General features: G+C 54.0%; 2 protein-coding genes across 2 annotated transcripts; one reads left to right on the top strand and one right to left on the bottom strand.

Annotated features, from left to right (window-relative positions):
* The first annotated feature begins 779 nt into the window (after positions 1–779).
* LOC104257954 (ubiquitin carboxyl-terminal hydrolase CYLD) lies at positions 780–14,040 on the top strand. The gene is made up of 15 exons (XM_009812882.2): positions 780–851; positions 976–1,441; positions 1,522–1,803; positions 2,013–2,082; positions 2,912–3,132; positions 3,578–3,731; positions 5,416–5,554; positions 6,200–6,310; positions 7,626–7,717; positions 8,775–8,841; positions 9,928–10,060; positions 10,378–10,486; positions 10,672–10,790; positions 11,286–11,505; positions 11,959–14,040. Exons 2-15 carry the CDS (start codon positions 980–982, stop codon positions 12,141–12,143), a joined length of 2,364 nt encoding a protein of 787 aa, XP_009811184.2. The 5' UTR covers positions 780–851; positions 976–979; the 3' UTR covers positions 12,144–14,040.
* Positions 14,041–15,074: 1,034 nt separating this feature from the next.
* On the bottom strand, positions 15,075–21,761 carry NAPRT (nicotinate phosphoribosyltransferase). Its single transcript, XM_059815221.1, has 13 exons — positions 21,575–21,761; positions 20,079–20,206; positions 19,891–19,973; positions 19,566–19,696; positions 19,371–19,486; positions 19,067–19,260; positions 18,707–18,847; positions 18,435–18,519; positions 18,065–18,145; positions 16,701–16,803; positions 16,426–16,583; positions 16,060–16,167; positions 15,075–15,874 (listed from the first exon to the last, which is right to left on the bottom strand). The coding sequence occupies exons 1-13, from the start codon at positions 21,759–21,761 to the stop codon at positions 15,815–15,817; spliced, it is 1,575 nt and encodes a 524-aa protein (XP_059671204.1). The 3' UTR covers positions 15,075–15,814.
* Positions 21,762–22,427: the final 666 nt, after the last annotated feature.

Here is a 22,427-nt window from a genome sequence, read left to right as displayed (position 1 = left end):
CAATTGCTCCTCTCTCCACTTCAGACTTTTAAGAAGCGTCTACCAAGTAGCCCATAGTGGAGACATTTTTGTTCTTCCTTAATTTCCTCCGTGGCTTAGAAACGGGCGCATCTCTTATTTTCTCTGTATTGGCCAGGTTGCGCCAACCACTTCTGTCCACCTGCAGGAAGAAGTTTCTATATTCACCCCCTTTTTAGGTTGTAATGAAATGTCTGGGTCCTGGCTGTGCGTGGTGTCGTCAAAAGTGAGATGCGGAGGGGTAAATTGCATGAGAATTTGAACTAGAACTTTTGAACTAGAACTTTTGTGCAAAAACGTACTTCTGATTCCAGATATTTGAATTCCTTTTAATGTATTTGCTTTGAAAGATGGTGATCTCAGTGCCTCAGCATAGTAAAGTGGTAGGTGCTGTGCTTTGCCTATGTTTTGAATATTAACGTGCTTTAACACAACATCGAAGAGCTCTAGCTGCGGACTAGAACTCCCTTTTTAGAGAATTTTTAAAAGGCGGAATTTAGCTTTGCCCAACTCCTGCAAGTAAGTATGAAAAGCAAGCAGGAGGTGGAATTTACTGCCGCCGTTGTGGCTGTACAGTGTTGTAGAGAACAGGACCGATAAGGTGCTGCTCTGTGCAACTTCTTACCAGGAGGGTTTAGTAGAGAAGACGGAGCCAGACTTGTCCCATGGACGCACAAGGAGGGGACAGGAGGGAACGGGGACAAGCAGGAATGTGGGAAACCTTGGTTAGATGGAATTTTTTCTTTTCCCCTGTGAGGGTGATCAAAGGCTGGAACAAAGGACCAGGGAGGCTGTGGGATCTCTGCCTTCGGAGATGCTCAGAACTCAACTGGGTGAGGCTTTGAGCAACCTGCTTTGAGCGCAGGGCTGGGCTAGAGACCTCTTCCAGCCTGAATTCTTCGGTGATACTGTGCATGTGTCTTCACTGGTGTGACTCTCTCCTTTCTCACAACCCAGGGGAATGACGATGACCAGCCTCCTGCCTTCAGCAGGGGATGGAAACTGCTATTACATCCTGACAGAAGACTGTGCCTATGGCAGCAAGTACTTCCAAGCTGGGAACATGTGCTTCTGCAGCGAGAGAAATTACCTGCGCAACTTCTCCGACGACAGGCCCCCAGCTTGCTTCTTGAAAGTCGTCATGCTGGATGACAGCTCCACCGTCACGATAAACGTAGAAATCCTTCAGCCTGTGCGTGAGGAGTCAGCGGTCTTCCTCCTGGCCGTCAGCAGCCACAATGAACGTTTGAACTACTTCTTGGAGAGGCTGAGCCTTGAAGCAGCTCTGCGAGCCGTGCCAGGCCAAAACGTGATGGTGGAGGTTGAGCGGCAACATTTCCCTGGTATCATCCGCTACATCGGGAGCATTTACAAAAACGTTTCGGCTGCGTTGTCTCCGTTCTTCTTCGGGGTGGAGTTACAGGTAAAGTAGCCAAGAAAGTAAGTTGCTTATTTTCCCTTTATGTCTGTGTATATAACATGCCTTTCCGGTGCTTTTTTCAGGGTGAGGGTGAAAACAGAGGGCGCAGCGATGGATCTTATCACGGCACTGAGTATTTCAAGTGTAAGCGGAACTGCGGGATCTTCCTACCATTTAGCAGAGTCCAGTTTACTCCCGTGTTGGACAACGACTATGTGAAACAGAAGCCAAAAGCGGACACAGAGGAGGGGGTTCCTGTGAAAGTGGGAGATGCAGTTAGCTTCTACGTGGACGAGGTCCTCACAAAAGGAATAGCGATGGCAGTTTACAGGGAGGGAACCCAATGGTTCGTTAAAGTTTGTCCGGTAAGAACAGTCTTGCTGCCTTTTCTTGTTCTGTTTTGTTTTTTTAAACTATATTACAGTGGGGCCTTAAAGAAAAGTAGAAGGAATGTCCAAAAGGGACATGAGGTTACATGCAAAATTTCCAGGACTGTTCGAAAAATTGGTTTGTGTTCCAGGAATGCCTTATGTCTGATAAAGCATTTAGCTGATAGATTTTTCTCTCCTTTCAGGAAGAAGAAGGAACAACTGACATTTTCAGAGAAATCCCTATGGACTCTGTCGTGAAGGAAAGCTTGCAAAGTAGGTTATCATCAGATGTGTCTGCTCTATGTACGTTCCTGGGGATTTAGCATTTATTTCTTCTCCGCAGGGTACTGATGAGCTGAAAGTGCAACAAAAGTTTCAGCTTAGTCCCAGCTTAATTGATCAGGAGGCAGAGAAGGTCCATAGAAAAGCCTCAAGTTCTGGACAAAATTCTTTGCATTAGGCAACTAAAGCTGAGTCTCCCCATTTATCGGGAAGAAGAAAAGAGGGTGTGATTGCAGCGCAGAAGTATTTCCTAGGGGAGAAGGCACCACTGGTTAAAGAGTCTTTAATTTAGCTGTAGAAGGTGGAGCAGGAGCCTCATCCTGATGCCAGACAAACTCGGAAAGTCACAGATGCCAGCAGCGATGGTGTGAGTCATTGGACAGGACGAGAAATTAGTGGAATCTCTCTGTTGCCATCAAAAGACACTGTGCAGCTGTCTGGGCCAGCCCGAGGGGAGGCGTCATTAGACTCTTCACTGAGTTGATTCATCTCACTAAAGGCAGAAAAGAAATGTGGAAATAGCCTCCCCCGCTGCCTTTTCAGTAGTCTGAAACGGCTCTGTGAAGGGCTGGATTAGCTCCAGGGCCAGCAAGAGGCTGGAGTGCACAGCCTTGAGTGGGGAAACGAGGCGTAGGATCGTCCCCTCTCAGCCTGTTAGACCAGCTTGGCCGTATCACTGAAATATGTCCTGAGAATTACACCTTGTGTCTTTGGTGCGGTCTATAATTTCAAAATAGACCTGGTATTAGGTGAGATCCAGAGGTGTCTGTCATTAGGTGTTGACTTCCTACCTCAGCTGACATCTCGTATTGCCCCCTAGGTTTATTTTCACCGTTCGAGTCTGACATGGACTTGGGACACCCAAACCAAATGAAACAAGAGATAAGCGAGGGTGGTGAGGAGTGTGAAAGTGGGAATTCATCCCTGGAGGTGAACTCCATGGTCCAGATCACCTTGGACAAGGGAAATCAGGTTTCAGGAATCATCCGCTGGTTGGGCTACCTGCCCCAAATTAAGCACAAAATGGCAGGAGTTGAACTGGTAAGAAGCAAAATATTTCCTGCTGTGAGATTGTATATCAGAACGGGCAGGTCTCAGTTGCTCTTCCCTTCTCTTTGAAGACCTTCAGCTCGTGGCTGCGTATCTCACAGCTTGACCTGGGCCTCTGACGTGTCAGAGCGTGAACTGTGAGGGCAAGCACAGAATTGTGCCCTCCCTTGGGCTGGGGAGGAGAGCCTGTGGCATGATTCCAAGGGTCGGTTTGCTCCCTTCAAGAGCAATGTTACTGGAACGGGGGACGGAATAGTCCTGAATCCTACAAGCGGCATCAATAGCTTCAAAACATAACCAGAATAAATGAAAACAGCCAACAAAACGGGACCAAACTTGTACACAGCTCTTAAGATATTAAAAGGCCCTATGGGGGAATCACACCTAATTCGTGAAAAGCCTGCTCTCATGTTATTCCTCAATGCTCTTTTCCCAGGATGAAGATAAGGGGGTCACTGCTGGTGAATGGCTGGGCAAATACTACTTCCACTGCGCTCCAAAGCGCGGCCTCTTCGTGAAGCTGCAGTCCTGCCAGCCTGACGTTCGCTTCCAGTGTTCGCACAACAGTGACCTGAGCCTCGTGGATTACAGTAAGTTCTCTGGGGAGAGGGAAGACGGTGCCGTGCTGGGACAAGGCACACTGTGGAGAAGCCTCGTGTGAAGTGTCTTAATCAGCGGTTTGATATTCTTCACTTTCTTTGAGTGTTCCAAAAGATGTCAGTTTTAAGGATGCTGAGGTTGGTGTGGTGGTATTTACAGGGAATGTCCCACAAGTGTGAGAGATGGTAAGTAATTTAATACAGGGATAATGTAGACCAGGGCATTGAATATGGGGCAACCTGTTGTGAGTGGCTCTAAAAATGAGGCCTTGGTGGCGTGGATGTGTTGGAGAAGGGCAAGCTGGCAGGAAATATTGTGGGGTGACAGAGGACAGAAGTCACAGAATCGCAGAATGAGAGGGGTTGGAAGGGACCTCTGGAGATCATCTAGTCCAACCCCCCCGCCAGAGCAGGGTCACCTAGAGCAGATTGCACAGGAATGCGTCCAGGCGAGTTTGGAATATCTCCAGAGAAAGAGACTCCACAGCCTCTCTGGGCAGCCTGTTCCAGTGCTCTGCCACCCTCAAAGGAAAGAAGTTCCTCCTCATGTTTAGATGGAACTTCCTATGACCAAGTTTGTGCCCGTTACCTCTCGTCCTGTCAGTGGGCACCACTCAAAAAAGACTGGCAGAGCCACAAGTCCAGAGCAACAGTCTTTGTAAGGCATTGTGAATGCTGTAAGCAAGGCAAGGCTCTTCCGCCTGCGGTTTTCAGGGCAGAAGAAAAGGTCTTGTGTAACTGAGGTTTGAATGTGGACAAGTGTTTTAGCTATAGGGCCTGGCCTAGCTACCGTATCTTAAATGTTATACAAACAGACCAAGCGCGTGGCTCTGGAGAGTTGGAGGGGGTAACTCAAGCCCATGGCCAGGATGTCAGGTGATAACGGTGTTGCACCGGGGGGCTGAGAAATAAGAGGGAGCTTGGAAAGGGAGAGAGGATTAAATCAATTTTAACGTAGAGCTTGATGTGACGGTAAGACGTCCGCAAGAAGATGCGGAGAAGAATGGGTCGGTATTTTCATTTGGATGGGAAGAAATTCCTCCAGAGCAGAGAAGACAGTGTGAACTAGCCGTTTAGAAACTCTAAATGAGATCACTGTAAACGAGAAGACAGGATTCCCGTAGGGACTGCCCAAAAACTGCGAGTGGGGACAAGGAAGAATGTCTTCAGGACATGCTGAAGAGAGGGGATTGTATTACAAGGGGAGAATGCTAAAGAAACGAGAAAAGACCAGATTGAGAAAGCCACCTTTGAAGCTTAAGGAGATGACAGGCCAGCAGGATGAGGCTATTAAAGCACAGTTGCCTGTTTGTGACCCCAGTAGCAAGGGAACAGGTCTGTCACCAGAGAGATCCCAAGCTTGATATAACACAGCACCAGCTCATTTGCAGCTATTTTTGTCTTCGTTGTACTTGGCATAATGATGGCGGAGGCGGTATGGATTGCTAGGGCATGGCTCTGGTGAAGAAGAGATGGTTTGGTTTTGTCTCCATTTCCAGTAGATGAATTACTAAAGAGGCAAGTCTTCATCCCGGCACGGTTGAGTCCCAGCAGGAGCACCGCGGAAGATCAGTGTGTCAACCTCTGAGCAGAGCTGTGGGGTGTCGGGAAGGGCAGAGCTGACCCAGACGAGGTGGGAAGCTAAAGGGAGTTGCTTCTGTTCCTTCTTTTGCAGGAGGGCAAGAAGTTCTTCCACAGGCTCCAGACAGTTTTCCTCCCCTCAGGAACGAGGCAGCGGTGCGTGTCCTGCGAGGGCGGATGAAGGGGATCCAAGGCCACTGTAATTCCTGCTATATGGATGCAGCTCTCTTCAGGTAAGGACCTGCTTGGGTGGTGCCGTTTCGTTAAATGAGTGCTTTTTTAATTGGGCAGAGCCCTAAACTGCAGCACCTCCCTGCACTTCCAAGGTGGCTGGAAACCTACCTGGTATAGAGCAGAATATAACTGTGGAGACGCAGCCTCGAGGCTTGCTGCTTTTTGATCTCCTTTCTAATCTGGTAGCTTCTCAGGCCCTGAAATACCCCTCGTGAGTACCTAAGGTACCCATGTGTCTGTCACACAGGGCGGTGAGAGATCGTAGTTCTCTGGACTTGGGCCGTACCAACTCTATCACTCAAGGTAATGGCTGGAAACATTTCAAAGAAACCACCCAGGAGGTCACAGCTTCACTGTGCAGCACTGTTTGGAGAGGAAAAGACTCAGTGGTGCCCCCGTCGTGAGCAGTTTTGACTGCAAAGTATGAGATTTCATTCTCTGTGAGCTGTTTCCTTGCTTACTACCGGTGTTCATTAAACCAGATACGGTTTATCTCACTGCAGAGATGCACAGTCACTCACCTTTCTATAATTGCATGCATGGACTGTTGAAAATAAAAGCCACCGACTGTCACTAGGCACAACGGTTTGGTTCTAACTACTGCTGCAAACCCATCATAGTTACACAGCACTCCCTTTTCACAGCCTTTTCTCCTGTACGTCCGTGCTGGACTCCATGCTCTTCAAGCCCTTCCCACTGTGTGACCGGAACGTCCAGAACATTCTGCGGGATGAGATTGTTAATCCCCTCCGAAAGTGAGTATAGTATGTGGGAATCTTGGAAGTCATCCCTCTGCCTTCATACCTTCTCTGCTGCCCTGCCAGATGGTACTTGTCACTGAGGGAAGGGGGTTACCTGGAGGGTTTCTCCTGCCAGGCACATCCAGAGGTCTTCATATCGGGTTCCTCTTCCAGTTGTTCCTTTCCCCAGGCTGTAACACCGTCACAGCTCCTACTGCATGTGCATGAGTCTCTCCTGCTCAGAAGGAAGCCTTGTGAGTTGTAGTTTGCAGTGAAAGGATGAAAGGGGGATTCCCGTGGTTGAGACCACCTCTGTGGAGGAACCCTGGGGCTGGGGAAGCAATGGCATTGCTTTCATCAGCAGTTAGTCCCAAAGGCAGTACGCAGTGCCAGGCTGGATGAGGGAGGACCATGGCATGAAAGCTAAATTCTCTGGACTTTCTGTCAAAGATACCAGGTTCTTTCCTCTTCCTCCCTAGAGAGGTGTGGAAGACAGGCATGGAGAGCTGACTGAACATAAGACATTAGCATTTTTCTTGAAGACCAGTGTCCGGGCACTAGCTGCAGAAGTACAACCCTGGGGCGTTCTGTGATGCAGAGATTTGATTGAGAGCAGCCCTGCAGAGAAGGCCTTGGGGATGAAAAGTTGGACATGAGCCGCCAATGTGCGCTCGCAGCCCACAAAGCCAAGCGTCTCCTGGGCTGCATCCAGAGCAGTGTGGCCAGCGGGTCGAGGGAGGGGATTCTGCCCTTCTACTCCACTCTGGTGAGACCGCCCGGAGCACTGCGTCCAGCTCTGGGGTCCCCAGCACAAGGCAGACACGGACCTGGTGGAGCGGGGCCAGAGGAGGGACACGAAGATGATGAGGGGGCTGGAACAGCTCTGCTGTGGAGGAAGGCTGAGAGAGTTGGGGTTGTTCAGCCTGGAGAAGAGAAGGCTCTGGGGAGACCTTCTTGTCACCTTTCAATATATAAAGGGGGCTTCTAAGAAAGATGGAGAGAGACTTTTTACCAGGTCCTGTGGTGACAGGACAAGGGGCAAGGGTTTTAAACTGAAAGGGGGTTGGTTTAGGTTGGAGCTAAGGAAGAAACTATGATGAGAGTGGTGAAACACTGGTCCAGGTTGCCCAGAGAAGTTGTGGATGCCCCATCCTTGGAATTGTTCAAGGTCAGGTTGGATGGGGCTCTGAGCAACCTGATCTAGTGGGAGATGTCCCTGCCCATGGCAGGGGGGTTGGACTAGATGACCTTTAAAAGTCCCTTTCCAACCCAAACCATTCACTGATTTAATACATTGGAGAGATCATCTGCAGCTGCTTCTTGTTTCTAGGACTGGCTTCGTCAGGGCTAGGAGTGTGATGCACCTTAGGGAGCAGCTAACTGAAAAGGGACAGTGTTCAAGCTTTACCAACGCTGAGAAAGGTAATGTGCTCTCTGGGGCCTTCTCTGGGCTGCTTCGCTGTGTGCCGCCTCACCCAGGCACCAGGCTGACAACTTAATTGTATGCTTCTCCCAGGCACGTGCATTAATATGCCTGCTGTGCTGTTCATTTATGTAAAAATGCACATGTAAAATACTTTCAGCTTTTAAAACACTACAGGCTTTTCAACTGAAATTTGTCCTGAAGTCTGATGGAAAGATAGAAATTGCTGGTGGCAGCTGTTGCCAGGAGGGGAGAGGAAGATCTGTGTGAACAGAATTTAAACAAGGGAAGTTTCCTTTATACTTTGAGTTATACCCTGATAAGTCCATCCCTGATGTCCCTGCTAGAATCCAGCTTGATTTATCATTCTGCCAAGATCAACTTGTCTTGGAGTTCTGATATGTTATTTGAGGTTCCTCAAAGACATTAGTCTGGTTAAAATAAGACCGAAAACGCCTACAGCTGAAACCCACCAATCTGTGGTTGCAATCGCCACGTTCCCGTCCATGCACAGCAAGGCCCCATGTAGTTTACAAGGAAACAGATTACACCAATGCCAAATATCACAGCAAAAACCTCTAAGTACCTGGATACTAAACAAATGGCATTGATTCTTCCAGAAACAGCAGGTATCTTTTCAGTGAACAACACTTCTGCTTTTTACTATTGTATATTTATTTTAGCCCAGGATAGTTTAACTGTTCAGTTTCTTGAATTTCCATAGCTGTCCCTGATTTCTCTTTGAGTTTATACTTTTGATGTTAGCAGCAACTATCCGTTAAGGTCTCTGAGACAGTGTTGCTGTGATAGCCCGGCTTGTGAGAGTGCAGTATCTGAGGGCTGGTTTGTTTTTTTTCATGCTCACCCTAGGATTTATGCATTAACCAAATGCTCTCAGCTTTAGCCCAACCATCCCCTTACCTAGAATAAAAGAGGAGATCCCAGGTTCACAAAATGCTGGCTCATGTTTTTGTGGCAGCTTTTGCCTTCTGGATGCAGTGGGGCAAGGCAGCGTTCCTGGTGTGGTGTGACCCACACTTTTCTCTGACCTTCCAGATCCTGAGGAGTTCCTCAATCTCATCATGCATCAGATCCTGGGAATAGAGCCACTCCTGAAACTGCAGTAAGTTTCCATATCTAAGCGATACAATTTACCCAGGCCAGGCTCGTTAGTTATCCCCCTCACGATTACTGGGTGTTGCTTAACACCTTTTCATCGAGGCTTTGGAGACACAGTGAGTTCTGTGCAGCTGCTCTCTGCTGTCCGTGTGATCTTGCTTGGTGTAATCTTGTCCCAGGTGCCGCGTCCAGGGAAAGACACTTCTAAACTCTCCCTGGAGGTGCCACCTTCAAAAATGATGATAAAAAACCTAGTCTCATCCTTAGGGAGAGCCAGCGGTAGTTTGAGAAATGTAGTGTCCAACTTCATTGCAGAGCCAGCACTATTTGACAGCCTTTGGATGCGTTTGGGATGTCCAGACTGTCAGGCTGGCTCAGGTCCTGCAGCCTCTCAAACAGGCAGTCCATGGATGCAGTCCCAGTTTTTCAGGACTCTACAAAGAGGATGAGAGGCTGAAGGAAGCCAAAAATAACTGTGCTGTTTGGGAGCATAGAAGGGGATTGTTCGGTTTCTGTGCTCCTTTGTTGAGACGTCAGTCAAGCCATAGATCGTGGAGTACTCGGAAAGGCTGAGCACAAAGCCGGCTCTGTACTGCAGCTCCCCTGCAGAGGATCATCTGAAGGAAATCCTTTCTCTGCTGGCTCAGGGATCTAGGGGTTGTGGGAGATCTTCTGCACACAACTCACCTTTTGAATGCAGCAAGTTGTGCTCTCTGGCTTTTGTATGCGCAGTTATAAATAGATCTTTCATCTGAGAAGGAGTTTGCTGATTGTGCCGTAGTGCAGTTGATTTAAAAAATATTGAAGTGTCTTTTAATATTTACATCGACGAGGGGAAATTGAGTTTTGCTCGTAGGAGCAGGATGTGATGCTATGGAGGGATAATGAGACTGGAGATGGTAGTTGCATCCTCCTCTCACGACATATATTTAGTATTTCTGGGTGGAAAAAGTGCTTCGTGTCAGCGTTGCACCAAGCAGCCCTTGGTGCCTTGGGCGCAGAAGCTCTTGCAGGACAAAACTGGTATGTCCTCTGGGAGCTCAGATGTTTGTGGCACTACGTAAACAAGCCCCGTGACCACTCCTTGCAGGTCAGGAGGCCAGAAGGAGCAGGACTGTTACTGTTACCAGATATTTATGGACAAACAGGAGGATCTGGTGGTTCCCGACGTGCAGCAGTTAGTGGAACACTCCTTCCTGTCCTCCAATCTGAAGCTAGTGGAGGTGAGCCCAGCTACCTTCCGCCTACGCTACTATCTGCTGCCTCTTTCTTGCTTCCTCCAACGTACCTCTGCCTGCCAGTGTGCGGTGGGTCTAGTATGTCTTATATCCAACACTGCGAAGCAGCAGGATACGTGGCCACAACCTGAGAAAGGTCTTGGGGAATCTGAGCGTGACCTGGGAAGAGGGATATGCTTTGCCATCTTGTCTTGTGAATAACCCGAGCAGAAAGTCTTTACTCCCAGCAGCAATATGGAGAGAAGAGTCTCTGGGGCTTGTCTCTTCTGGCAGGGTGACTCGTTTGCCTTTTCTTTTCCCAGATCCCATCTTGCTTCATTATCCAAATGCCGCGTTTTGGGAAGGAATATAAAATGTTCAGCAAAATCATTCCTTCCTTGGAGCTGGATATAACAGATCTGCTGCTTGACAGTAAGTTGTTTGGGCTGGGACTGTGAGCAACCAGGTGGCAGGTCTCGCCTCTTTGGGTTGTGAGCAGATGTAAGGTGGGATCATGGTGTGATTCTTCTTCCCTGAACACCAGTTTTGGCAAGACAAGTTGGATTTCAGGTGAGATCCAGAGAAGACACATCCTCTCACCCCTGTTGCCCCTGCAGGTCCCAGGGAGTGCTGTGTGTGCGGCGACGTCGCCACCCTGGAGTGTTCGGAGTGTTTCAAGGACAAGGTATTCGCAGCTATGGGCCTCAAGCAGTTCTGCAGCTCCTGCTCCAGACAGGTATTCATTTTCTTTGGCTGCTCACGAAATCTGCCTTGCTGGCTGACAGCAGATTGAACCCCCCAAAATACCCGCGGTTCCCCTGCTGTCCCTGCAGCCGTTCAGGTTGGGGCACAGAGGGGACGCTTCCTGAGCATCAGTCCCACCGCCTGTGTCAGCTGCTTGAGCTGCCTTAGGTGCCACGTATTATTGAACCCTCTGCTTCCACAGAGCCTAAATAAGCACCGATCATGCACAGAGGGTGTGCTGGGCCCCTCTCACTGTCTCACGAGGAGCATTCCTACAGCTTTCTGGCCTTTCTTGGAGGGCGGCAAGCTCCCGTCTCACCTTTTTGCTGCCAGCCTGTTGACGCAATGCCTTTCCCTGGCACGCAGGGACCATGGGAGTCAGATCAGTGGGGATAAACTGGGCGTCTGACCCCTGCACCCTCCTCTTTCTGGCAGGCTGGGTTCAGTTCTGCCCACTCAGCAGTGCCACCCCGTTGTCTCTCCTCAGGTTCACTCCCACTACCGACGCAAAACGCACAAGCCAACTAGGCTGCACGTCCCAGAAGAGTTTCACAGCCGGAGCCCCCGGGGCAGCCAGCAGATCCCTCGCGAGAAGATGGAGCTCTTCGCAGTGCTCTGCATCGAGACCAGTCATTACGTCTCCTTTGTGAAATACGGCCCCGAGAACGAACACTGGATGTTCTTCGACAGCATGGCTGACAGGCATGGTGAGGACATGGTGGTGGGCTCGAAGCTTTGATCGCAGCCGGGCGCTGCGCGGTGGGCACTGTGAGGGTTTGCAACGCTCATTGCGTAGGCGCTGGTCAGTCTGCCTTTTCCTCTGAAGCCCCCTACATGATTTAGGCTCTCTCTGGACCCGGCTTCCAACAGTGACCATTTAAGTAGACCCCAGAGAAGAGTATGGCCAGGCCAAGCAGGTGTGAGTTCCTCCCAGTGCTTTCATCCTCTGGCTGTGTTCAAATAAGGGACTTGTCGAGCTAGCTGGGACTGGCCGCCCTGTGGGCAAGGACCGTTCTCCTGCCCTTCCCCACTTTGTTGTTGGCTTCCACCTCTCTCAGTTAAGGCACTACGTTACTGTTGAGTGTGATGGTACTTGCTTGAGCCGTAGGTACTCATCCCTTGGGACCTGGTTTGGACTTTTCTCCTTCTTTCTGGGTTAGGTGATGAAAACGGCTTCAACATTCCCACGGTAACGCTGTGCCCTGAAGTTGCCAAATACCTGGACTTGCCACTGGCTGTGCTGGCCCTGGAGCAACCTCGGGACATGGATGGAGTGGCCAAGCGCCTCTTCTGCGATGCCTACATGTACATGTACCAGAGCAAGAAGATGGCACTTTACAAATGACACTGCCTTGGGCTGGTGCTGCAGAGCAGCGAGGTGTCGGAAACGTGAGCTTGGATCAACCCTGCGGCTTGTCATCGGTGAAAGCAGCCAAGTCTGGGTGCGCCGAGCTTGCACTTCTGCTTCTTCTTACCTCTTCCAGTGTCTGGTATCAAGCTATCCACGTCAGCCTGTCTGGGTTTGTTAAATCCTGTACCTGGCCTTATCAAGTGATAGTTTGTACTTCTGGCAGACCTGGACTCTTGAATTATTTACACTCAAATTCATTCTTGTTTCCTACCTTCCCTTTCCACTTTCCTTCCTCCCCAGGCACTCTACAGCTCTGCCCCAACATCCTTTTCTCCCTTCCCTCCAAAGCTGAGGACCAGCATCTAATCAAAACATGAGCCATTATCCTCAGGTTTGCAAAGAGCAGAAGAAAATAAAGACGCAAGACATCCTCACGTGGACTTGTGGAGTGAGAAAACCAGGAGGTGTGAGCTGCACCGCAGTGGTTAAGAGAGGGGTCAGGACGAGGGTTTCTCTTGAGGTCTGGGATGTGACCCCACACCTAAAGCTGGGTCCCTAAATTGTCTGCACTTCCCTTATCCAGCACTAATACTCTGGCACTTTTACCCACCATCCCTTGTTTTCAGCCATGAGATTAATTGGATGTCTTGAACTGCAACTACGCTTTAAAAATACATATATTTGTAAGAACAGAACTGGAAGAAAGATGGAACAGAGGAACAGCATGTCAGCTCATTACAATTCCTCTTTTTTGCAAAGTCTGAGATCTGTACCACAGAATTCCAAGGGCAAAAATGGAAAAAAGGAGTGCTTTTGAATTTTCTGCCGTGACTGCGGCAAAGATTAGGGTCTGTCGGGGGGGAACTCCTATTCCTAAGTTAAATAAATTTGCAAACTGGGGGTTCTCTGCCATTAAGCGCATGCTGTCCTGGCTGAGGGAAGCTGGTACGGGAGTCAGTGCTATGAACTGGGTTGTCCAGATTCTGGACTGCACTGACAGGGCACCAAAACCTTGAGGGATGCATCCAGGAGCCCCAGATGTGGAGCTGCCATCTCCTTCCTGCTCTGTTTTTTTCCTCTTTCATGCAGCGTGCAGCAACTGTAATATGGAGCCTGTGGCTTTGTATCGGTCCTGTTGGCTTGTGTCCCCGTGGTAAAGAAGGCGAACAATGTCCTGGGCTGCATTCAAAGTGTTGCCAGGAGGTCAAGGGAGGGGATCCTAAGGCTACAGCTGGAGTACTGGATCCAGTTTTGAGCTTCCCCAGTACAAGAGAGATGAAGAGAGGCCAATGAAGGGCCACGCAGATGACGAAGGGCCTGGAGCATCTATCCTATGAGTAAACGCTGAGAGAGCTGGGACTGTTCAGCCTGGAGAAGAGAAGGCTCAGGGGAAACCTTATCGACACCTGAAGGGAGGCTGCAAAAAGGACAGTGCCAGGTTCTTCTCCGTGGTGCCCAGTGCCAGCACCAGAGCCCATGGGGGACAAACTGAAACAGAGGAGGTTCCCTCTGAACATGGGGAAACATCTCTTCACCGTGAGGGTAAGTCCTGGCACAGATTGCCCAGAGAGGTGGTGGAGATACCCGGAGATCCTCAAAATCCTCATCCTTGTAGATAGATACTCAAAATGGCAAAGCCAAAGCACCTAGCGGTTGAAGAGTCTGTCTAGGAGTAGGAGAGATGGTGGCAGAGCTGGCAACGGATTGTCCTGAGGATGGGTTTACCCTGCTCCCGCTTGTGAACTGGCTCACTGACCTCTGGCCGATCCTCTGTGGCCATGGAGAGGGCTGAGGGGCTGGAGGATGCTGCCGTCTCACTTTCTTTGTCTACTTAAAGTTGTTCTTCATTCCTTCTCTCCTAAGAACACAGGACAATCTCTACTCAAGTACGCTGGGGGTCTTATATCTCTGGTGCTTCTGCTCTAAAAAATCTGTTTTAATAGCAAACTGGTTTTTTTTCTGGAGTTTTTTCCTCTTGTAAAATGCTAAGTAAGTGTGATAACAGTGCCCACAGCTGGAGCATTGCAAGAGGCTCTTGGGGTTTTTTTTAGAAACAAGAGACCATTAGGCCTTGTTCGTTAAGCTCTTTTAATTTTCTTTTTTCCCCATTAACATGTGTTGCAAAGAGCTAAACAAGGTCTAAACCACAGCTGTTCCTGAGGGGAGACCTCATCACTCTCTACAGTTACCTGAAAGGAGGTTGCGGAGAGGTGGGTGTTGGCCTCTTCTTGCAAGTGACAAGTGGAAATGGCCTCAAGTTGCACCAGGGGAGGTTCAGACTAGATATTAGGAAAAATTTCTTTACTGGGAGCGTGGTGAGACACTGGAACAGGCTGGCCAGGGAAGTGGTGGAGTCACCATCACTGGAGGTGTTCAAGGAACGTGTGGACGGGGCATTGTGGGACATGGTTTAATGGGCATGGTGGTGTTTTTTTGGTTGATGGTTGGACTTGATGATCTTACAGGTCTTTTCCAGCCTTAGTGATTCTGTGATACACAGGTGCATCTTGCTGGGGATTTCCCTCTTGCCCTCCCTCACTGCACCTTTCTGATGGGTGGCTCAGTTCTGGATCTGTACATTTCACAAGCTCAGGGGAAAGGATTTACTCTCTCCCTGTTAAAAATTTGGGCAGGATTAGGGAAAACATGCATGTCTCAGAGAAGATTCAGGCTGTGCAGCTACAGGTGGGTTTTCACTGGAACTAGGGTCCTAGGATGCCACAAAATGGGGCTGAGGCATCTGCTGGGGCCACCCCAATGCTCTCAGGGGTCAGCACGCTTTTAATTCCAACTTTATTCAGTCATAAACCATGAAGTGAAGTGAAGGTCATTGAATTTGGTGTTCAAAGTGAAGGCAACGAGCGTTTTGAAAGACAAGGGCAGCCATACACTGTAGCCATAGCCGTGGTGGGTAAAGGCCTTTATTTTGTTTTTTTGCTTAGGATGAAGTTAATCTCGCAGGGATTAGTGCTACACCTTCTCTATGAACATCAGGTTAGAGAGTGCTGGCATCAACCTGGAGCTGGTCTCAACCTGGAGCCAGCCTCCACACCCCAGGGAACGCATACAAAATGGAAAGAGATAAAATGTGGCAAGCCTGGAATAGGAAGCGCAAAGTGCATGTGCCACGGATGTCCCCTAGGACGTGGGTTGGGGGACAGGCTGGCCCTTCCCCTGGTAGGACCCCTTCTTGTGCACTCAAGACTTGGTCTCTAGTGCCACGGAGGAGCTTCAGCATGGGTTGCCACCACAGAAGGTGCAGGGTTGGCAGGGCCACCGAGGCAGGCAGCGCTGCCCCAGCAGAAGGCACAGGGTTTGGCAGGGCCACCGAGGTTGGCAGCATTGCCATGGCAGAAGGTGCAGGGCTGGCAGGGCCACCCAGGTGGGCAGGGAAGGACCGTCACTTCCAGAGGATGCAGGAGCAGCTGGCTCCCAGCTCTGCCTACCCCATCCCTCTGTGCCCAGCTTTGCTACTGGGACCTCAGGGTGCTCTTCCAGTTCCTGCAGGGTCCTCAGATTAGCACCAAGCAGCAGCAATGTCATTAGAACCATTAATTCCCAATTAGTCACCTGGTCTTCAGAAGAGCACAGAGGAAGAGCCGGCCCCAGGCAAGGGCTGTGCCTTGCATGGGTTGGCAAACCACGGGGGGCAAGTGGGGACCCCCTCAGTGGCTGGCCTGCCGCAGCTCAGCAAGTAGGTGGTGCAGCTTCTCCGTCACAGCCACCTGACACAGGAGCAAGAGGGGACAGTGAGCATGCGCTCCCTGGGAGGACTATAGCCCCATGACCTGCGCCCACCCACCCACCACTGCGGCTCTGCAGTGGGGCCACGCTGGCTTTACCCAGACCGCTGGGGCCGGGCAGTGTTCCCGGGTGTGTACTGACGGTGCCCGGCAAGTGGTGGACATACCGGGTATGGCTGGGGCTCACGGAGCCGGCGGTGAGCGGGGCTGAGGAGGCTGAGGGATGCCTGCGCATGGCTCCTCACCTCCGGCAGGCTGGGCAGCGGCTCACACACCTGCAGGACAGAGATGCATGACCATGTCCGTGTGGGGCACCAGCTACCCAGCCCCAGTCCCCAACGAGCTGGACTCCAAGGTCACCATGGTCAGGGTGGCACCTGGGTTGTGATAGGGGACATCTCAGATGCAAGGAAACGCTGGGGTTTAACCCTTTGATTCTGCCTTTTCTGCCAAGACACCACCACCCTGGCTTGGTCCTTCACCCAACGTGGAGTGGGGACACCCCAGCACCAGAAAGCAGAGCCACCCCTAACCTGGCCACCTCTGAAGTACGTGCGATGGAGAGGCTCCACGGTGGTGGGCATGACCTTGCTGGTCTCACCAAGCCGCCCCAGGACACGGACCGCCAGTTCCTGCCCTGCGCTGGGCGAGGGCTCCTCCTCCAGGGCCATCAGGTCCATGAAGGGGTGACCTGGAGGGGTGCTAGGTTAGGGACCAGCGGGTGCACGGGACACTGAGGATAGGGTTTGGAGCAGGAGGGGAACACAGGTCAATGGGGCAGCACTGTAGCAAGGGTAGCCCAACTCACCAGCAGCATCATAGAGCCGATAGATCATCTTAGTCCCTGGGATTGTCATCTTCTCCTCGTCTTCTGTGAGCTTCAGGCATGGGGAGCCATTGACCTCCACCAGCTGCAGGAGAAGGAGGTTATGGAGATGGGCACCTTATTTTTGTCACATGCACCAGCTCATGCCGGTGCTGGGGACCATGCTGAGCTCTCTACGTGTGTCTCCGCATGCTACGGAGGCCACTGATGCAAAGCAGCAGAATAAATCATGCCTGCTCCTGCCCACAAGCTTCTTGTTACAGAGGTCTCATGACCGTTATTTCCAAGGAGGGGACAGATGGTGGGACTGAGTGCACCCTCAGCAAGTTTGCAGATGACACTGAGCTGAGTGGTGCAGTTGATTCCTTTGAGGGAAGGGATGTGATCCAGAGGGATCTTGATGGGCTTGAGGAGTGGGCCCATGAGAACCTCATGAGGTTCAACAAGGCCAAGGGCAAGGTCCTGCACCTCAGCTGGGGCAATCCCCAATGTCAGTACAGGCTGAGGGATGGATGGATGGAGAGCAGCCCTGCGGAGAAGGACTTGGGGATACTGGTGGGTGACAAATGGGACATGAGCCGGCAATGTGTGCTCACAGCCCAGAAAGCCAACCGTCTCCTGGGCTGCATCCAGAGCAGCGTGGCCAGCAGGTCAAGGGAGGGGATTCTGCCCCTCTGCTCCGCTCTGCTGAGACCCCCCGGAGCACTGCGTCCAGCTCTGGGGTCCCCAGCACAAGGCAGACACAGACCTGGTGGAGCGGGGCCAGAGGAGGGAGACAAAGATAATGAGGGGGCTGGAAGAGCTCTGCTGTGGAGGAAGGCTGAGAGAGTTGGGGTTGTTCAGCCTGGAGAAGAGACGGCTCTGGGGAGACCTTCTTGTGGCCTTTCAATACTTAAAGGGGGTTCTAAGCAGGAGAGAGACACTTTTTACTGAGGCTTGTAGTGACAAAACAAGGAACAATGGTTTTAAACTAAAAGAGGGGAGCTTCAGACTAGATATAAGGAAGAAATGTTTTACGATGAGGGTGGTGAGACACTGGCACAGGTTGCCCAGAGAGGTGGTAGATGCCCCATCCCTGGAAACATCCCAGGTCAGGTTGGACGGGGCTCTGAGCAGCCTGATCTGGTTGGAGATGTCCCTGCTCATGGCAGGGGGTTGGACTGGACGACCTTCCTAGGTCCCTTTCCACCCAAACCATTCTACGATTTGATGACATTGGCCTCACAACAACGTCCCTTAGGGCCGGAGCCCCCTTCGCTGCACGGTCCCAGCCATGCGAAGCCTGCGAGAAGCTGGGGAGCCCCACGCCCCACGAGCCAAGCAGGGCTGAGAGCTGCCACCCCTACCTTGTAAACACAGCCCAGCGACGGCTGCAGGGGACACGTCACCAGGTTCGTCCCAACACCAATCATGTCGATCTCACTCCCCTGGTGCGGCAGAGAAGACAGCGGCTGTCAACAGCCCAACCCTGCTGCTATTTTTTTAAGCCTGTGCCAAAACCAGAGCCACGGGGCAGGTCAGAGGATGCTCTGCCCGAAGGTGCCCGGTGTCTGTCTGTCCGTCCCACCCAAATGCCATTGTTTTTCCAGCCTAGAAACTCTTCTCTCACTCAAGGAGAAAGACCCAGGTGACTCACGTCCACCCCACGCACCCCAAACCTCGGCGGCACCAGCGAAAGCCAAGGTGATGTCCCAGCCCCAACAGCAGCTGCCTCACCTCCCGGCTGAACTCCTCCAGGCTCTGCTCGCTGATGTCGTTGCTGACAGCGATGCGGATGGTCTCAAACCAGGGCACCTGGAAGCTGGTGAGGGGCAGGGGAGTGAGGGAGGGAGGGATGCAGGGTTTGGGGTGGGGGGGACCCCTGGCTCTGCTCGCAGCACCCCCCCGAGCAGTGAGGGCTCCCACCCCGGCAGGACGAGGTGCTGGGTGTCTGAGGTGGGGAAGCCGGGGACCAGTGGCAGCCAACCCAGACTTGGTGGAGGACTCACTGAGCACCGCAGGCTCGGAGCACTTGGCGGATCTCCTTGGACTGCCGGGCCAGGTCCCCGCTGTCCAGGCGCACCCCGACGGCCCGGTACCCCAGTTGGTGCAGGGCCAGCGCCACGGCACAGAAGTTCGGCAAGCCGCTCCTGGCATGGGCGAGGAAGGGGTTAGCGTCCCTTGCCTGGTGGGACAGGGACCCAGGGCAGGTCCAGCAGCGGGTCCAAGCCCTGCGTCAGGCAACAGCAAAGCACGGGAACGCTACCAGGTGGAAACGTCCCTGCTTCAAGGCCACCAAGCAAGGAAGGACACGTCTGTCCCCTCCGCCATGGTGTCAAATCTACCCCGAGGGCACCCGACCTCCTCACCTCCTGACGCAGTATGTGTCCAGCAGCCCCTGGAAGTCCTGCGGGAAGGTGATGGCGTAGGACACGAAGGCGGCCAGCTCACCGCGGTTCGCCTTCTCAGGGGGGGTCTGCAGCAGCTCACACACCCGCCGCAGCCACGACTCGGCCAGGGCTGGGAGATCCACTGGTTCTCCTCCCGCCAGCGGTGGCAGCTCCTGCCCGGGGGACAGGGCTGTTGCACACCCCGTGGCATCCTCCACGGCACCAGGAGTGTGGCCACAGGCAGAGCGTCCCATCCCCATCCCCTGCCCGTGGTGACGCTCACCCGGGGCTGCACTTCCTCCAGCGAGGTGAAGGACATGATGAAGGAGTGAGCGATGGTGCCGCGCACTGGGATGCCGTAGAGCTTCCCCGCCAGGACGTTACTGGTGTAGTCAAAGCCTGCGAGGCGGGACGGGGCGGGGGGTCACAGGTGACGGCGTGGCCGCAGAGCCGTGGGGCGCCACGGGGCAGCACTCACCCCCGATGTAGGAGTACTTGGAGGCTGAAAGGGCACCGTCCGGCCCTTGAGCGCGACGGAGCCCGATCTCCATCAGCTTCATGTCTGGGCCAGCAAGGAGTCGGAAGCGAGCGGCGTTCGTGGCCACCAGGCTGGGAGAGGAAGGGACAGGTCACACCAAGCCGGGCTGAGAGCCGGGGGGGCTCCGGGACCCTCTCCGCTCTACCGCAGACAATGCACAGGGACACAGCAGGGACCACACCACCACGAGACTCAGAGGGTTTGGCACAGCAGAGACAGACATGGTCCCCAGCAGCTGGGGGACCAGAGCAGGACACGTCCCTACCTGGCATAGCTGACCAGGCACAGCAACGTGGTCTCCAGCAGCTGCACCACCAGCAGTGGCCCCTTCACCTGCAGGAACGGGACCTGCGGGGACAGCCGGGCAGTGACATCCCCATTCTCCCTGGGGACATGGATGCTGATGGCCCCAAAGCCCCTCTGAAGCAGGGGAGGGTACCGAGCATGTCCCACCCTGGCAAAGACGACGGAGCCCTCCGGCACGGCGGACACTGTCACCTCCGAGGCATCCAGAGTGGCCAGGTAATCGAAGAAGGCGTCCTCCGTGGTGCTGGGCAGGACGGAGCGCAGGTAGGCGACATCTGCGGGGACAGAGCTCAGCGGGCACCGGGGCGGGCGGTCCCCCGAGCCGTGGTCCCATGGCACAGGGTGGGGCTGGAGGGAGTGAATCCCCCTATGCCAGGGGCAGGTGACAGCCCGCGGGCAGGGGTGTTCCCAGCCCTTGGAGGGCACCATGGCCCCCCCCAAGTCCCTTCCGAGGGACTGTGCATGGGAGACTGTCCTCCTGGAGGGTGTCCCAGTGTCCCCCAAGTTTCCCCGAGTGCTGTCCCTTGTTGCCCCCCAGGTCCCTCTGAAGAGTCCCCCTGTCCTCCAGGTCCCTCTGGGGGATGTCGCTCTTTAGCCTTCCCTGTCCCTCCAGATCCCCTTGAAAAATGTCCCTGTCCCTACCAGGTCCCCCTGAGGGGTCTCCTGGTCCCTCTGAGGGATGTCCCTGTCCCCCCCAAGGTGTCCCACTCTCACCCTAAGGGATGTCCCTGTCCCCACCAACCCACCAGTTCTCGCTGAAGGGTCCCCCTGTCCCTCAGGTCCTTCTGTGGGCTGTCTCTGTGCTGCCCCAGGTCCCTTGGAGGGATGTCCCTGTCCCTACCAGAGTCCCCTGAGGGATCCCTCTGTCCCCACCAGGTCACTCTGAGGGATGTCCCTGTCCCCACCAGGGTCCCTGGGGGATCCCCCTGTCCCCCAGGTCCCCCTGAGGGATGTCCCTGTCCCCATCAGGTCCCTCTGAGAGATCCCCCTGTACCCACCAGGTTCCCCTGAGGGATGTTCCTGTCCCCACCAGGTCACTCTGAGGGATGTCCCCGTCCCCACCAGGGTCCCCTAAGGGATGTCCCCGTCCCCACCAGGTCCCTCTGAGGGATGTCCCTGTCCCCACCAGGGTCCCCTGAGGGATGTCCCTGTCCCCACCAGGTCCCTCTGAGGGATGTCCCTGTACCCACCAGGTTCCCCTGAGGGATGTCCCTGTCCCCACCAGGTCACTCTGAGAGATGTCCCCGTCCCCACCAGGGTCCCCTAAGGGATGTCCCCGTCCCCACCAGGTCCCTCTGAGGGATGTCCCTGTCCCCACCAGGGTCCCCTGAGGGATGTCCCTGTCCCCACCAGGTCCCCCTGAGGGATGTCCCTGTCCCTCAGGTCCCTCTGAGGGATGTCCCTGTCCCCACCAGGTCCCTCTGAGGGATGTCCCTGTCCCCACCAGGTCCCCCCGAGGGATCCCCCTGTCCCCTTTCAGTCCCCCTGTGAGCTGTCCCTGTCCCCTGCAGGTCCCGCTGGGGGGTTCCCCTGAAGGCTGCCTCTGTCCCCCCACATGTCCCCCAAGTCCCCCCCCGAAGGCTGTCCCTCACCCCCACCGTAAGCCCCCCTGTCCCTGTCCCCCCCCCCCGGTCCCCACGCACCGGCGGCGGAGAAGCGGAAGGCGCGGAGGCAGCGCAGCCCCTCGGCCAGACCGGCGCTCAGCGCGAAGCCCCCGCGGAAGGGCCCGCGGCGGAAGAAGAGCTCGGCGGCGGCGGGGGCGCGGTGCCGCCCCGCCCGCCAGTGCCCGTAGGCCATGGTGAGCTGGTAGAGGTCGCTCAGCGGCGCCATGGCCCGGCCGCGCCGCCGCGGGGCAGGCTGGGAGCGGGGGGGACGGGGGGGGGGGGGGGCGGCACGCAGGGGAGGTAGGACAGCAGGAGTGGCAGCAGCCAGGGGACAGAGGGACGGCAGGACACAGGGCGCACAGGGAGGGCAGCACACAAGGGGACACAGGGGATGGCGGCACACAGAGGGACACAGGGCACACAGGGAATGGCGGCACACAGGGATGGCAGCACACAGGGGACACAGGGGATGGCAGCACACAGGGGACACAGGGCACACAGGGATGGCAGTACACAGGGGGACACAGGGCACCGGGGATGGCAGCACACAAGGGGACAGACACAAGGATGGCAGTACACAGGGGACACAGGGCACACAGGGATGGCAGTACACAGGGGGACACAGGGCACACAGGGATGGCAGTACACAGGGGGACACAGGGCACCGGGGATGGCAGCACACAGGGGACACAGGGGATGGCAGCACACAAGGGGACACAGGGGATGGCAGCACACAGGGGACGGCAGCACACAGGGGACAGACACAGGGATGGCAGCATACAGGGGACACGGGGCACATAGGGGATGGCAGCACACAGAGGGACACAGGGCACACAGGGAATGGTGGCACACAGGGATGGCAGTACACAGGGGGACACAGGGCACCGGGGAT

Source organism: Gavia stellata, chromosome 3, assembly GCF_030936135.1.
Source record: "Gavia stellata isolate bGavSte3 chromosome 3, bGavSte3.hap2, whole genome shotgun sequence".
NCBI classification, from domain to species: domain Eukaryota; kingdom Metazoa; phylum Chordata; class Aves; order Gaviiformes; family Gaviidae; genus Gavia; species Gavia stellata.
Note: the sequence above shows the minus strand (reverse complement) of the source record. Positions and strands in the feature narration are given on the sequence as shown.

Bases quoted from the DNA above. Each gene is read 5' to 3' on its own strand.
- NAPRT (XM_059815221.1), bottom strand. From the start codon at position 21,761: ATGGCGCCGCTGAGCGACCTCTACCAGCTCACCATGGCCTACGGGCAC. The intron at 20,207-21,574 runs GTGCGTGGGGAC...CTGTCCCCGCAG, and splicing joins CTTCCGCTTCTCCGCCGCCG to ATGTCGCCTACCTGCGCTCC. The intron at 16,804-18,064 runs GTAGGGGTGGCA...CTTCTCCTGCAG, and splicing joins CGCTGGGCTGTGTTTACAAG to CTGGTGGAGGTCAATGGCTC.
- LOC104257954 (XM_009812882.2), top strand. From the start codon at position 980: ATGACGATGACCAGCCTCCTGCCTTCAGCAGGGGATGGAAACTGCTAT. The intron at 1,804-2,012 runs GTAAGAACAGTC...CTCTCCTTTCAG, and splicing joins GGTTCGTTAAAGTTTGTCCG to GAAGAAGAAGGAACAACTGA. The intron at 2,083-2,911 runs GTAGGTTATCAT...ATTGCCCCCTAG, and splicing joins CGTGAAGGAAAGCTTGCAAA to GTTTATTTTCACCGTTCGAG.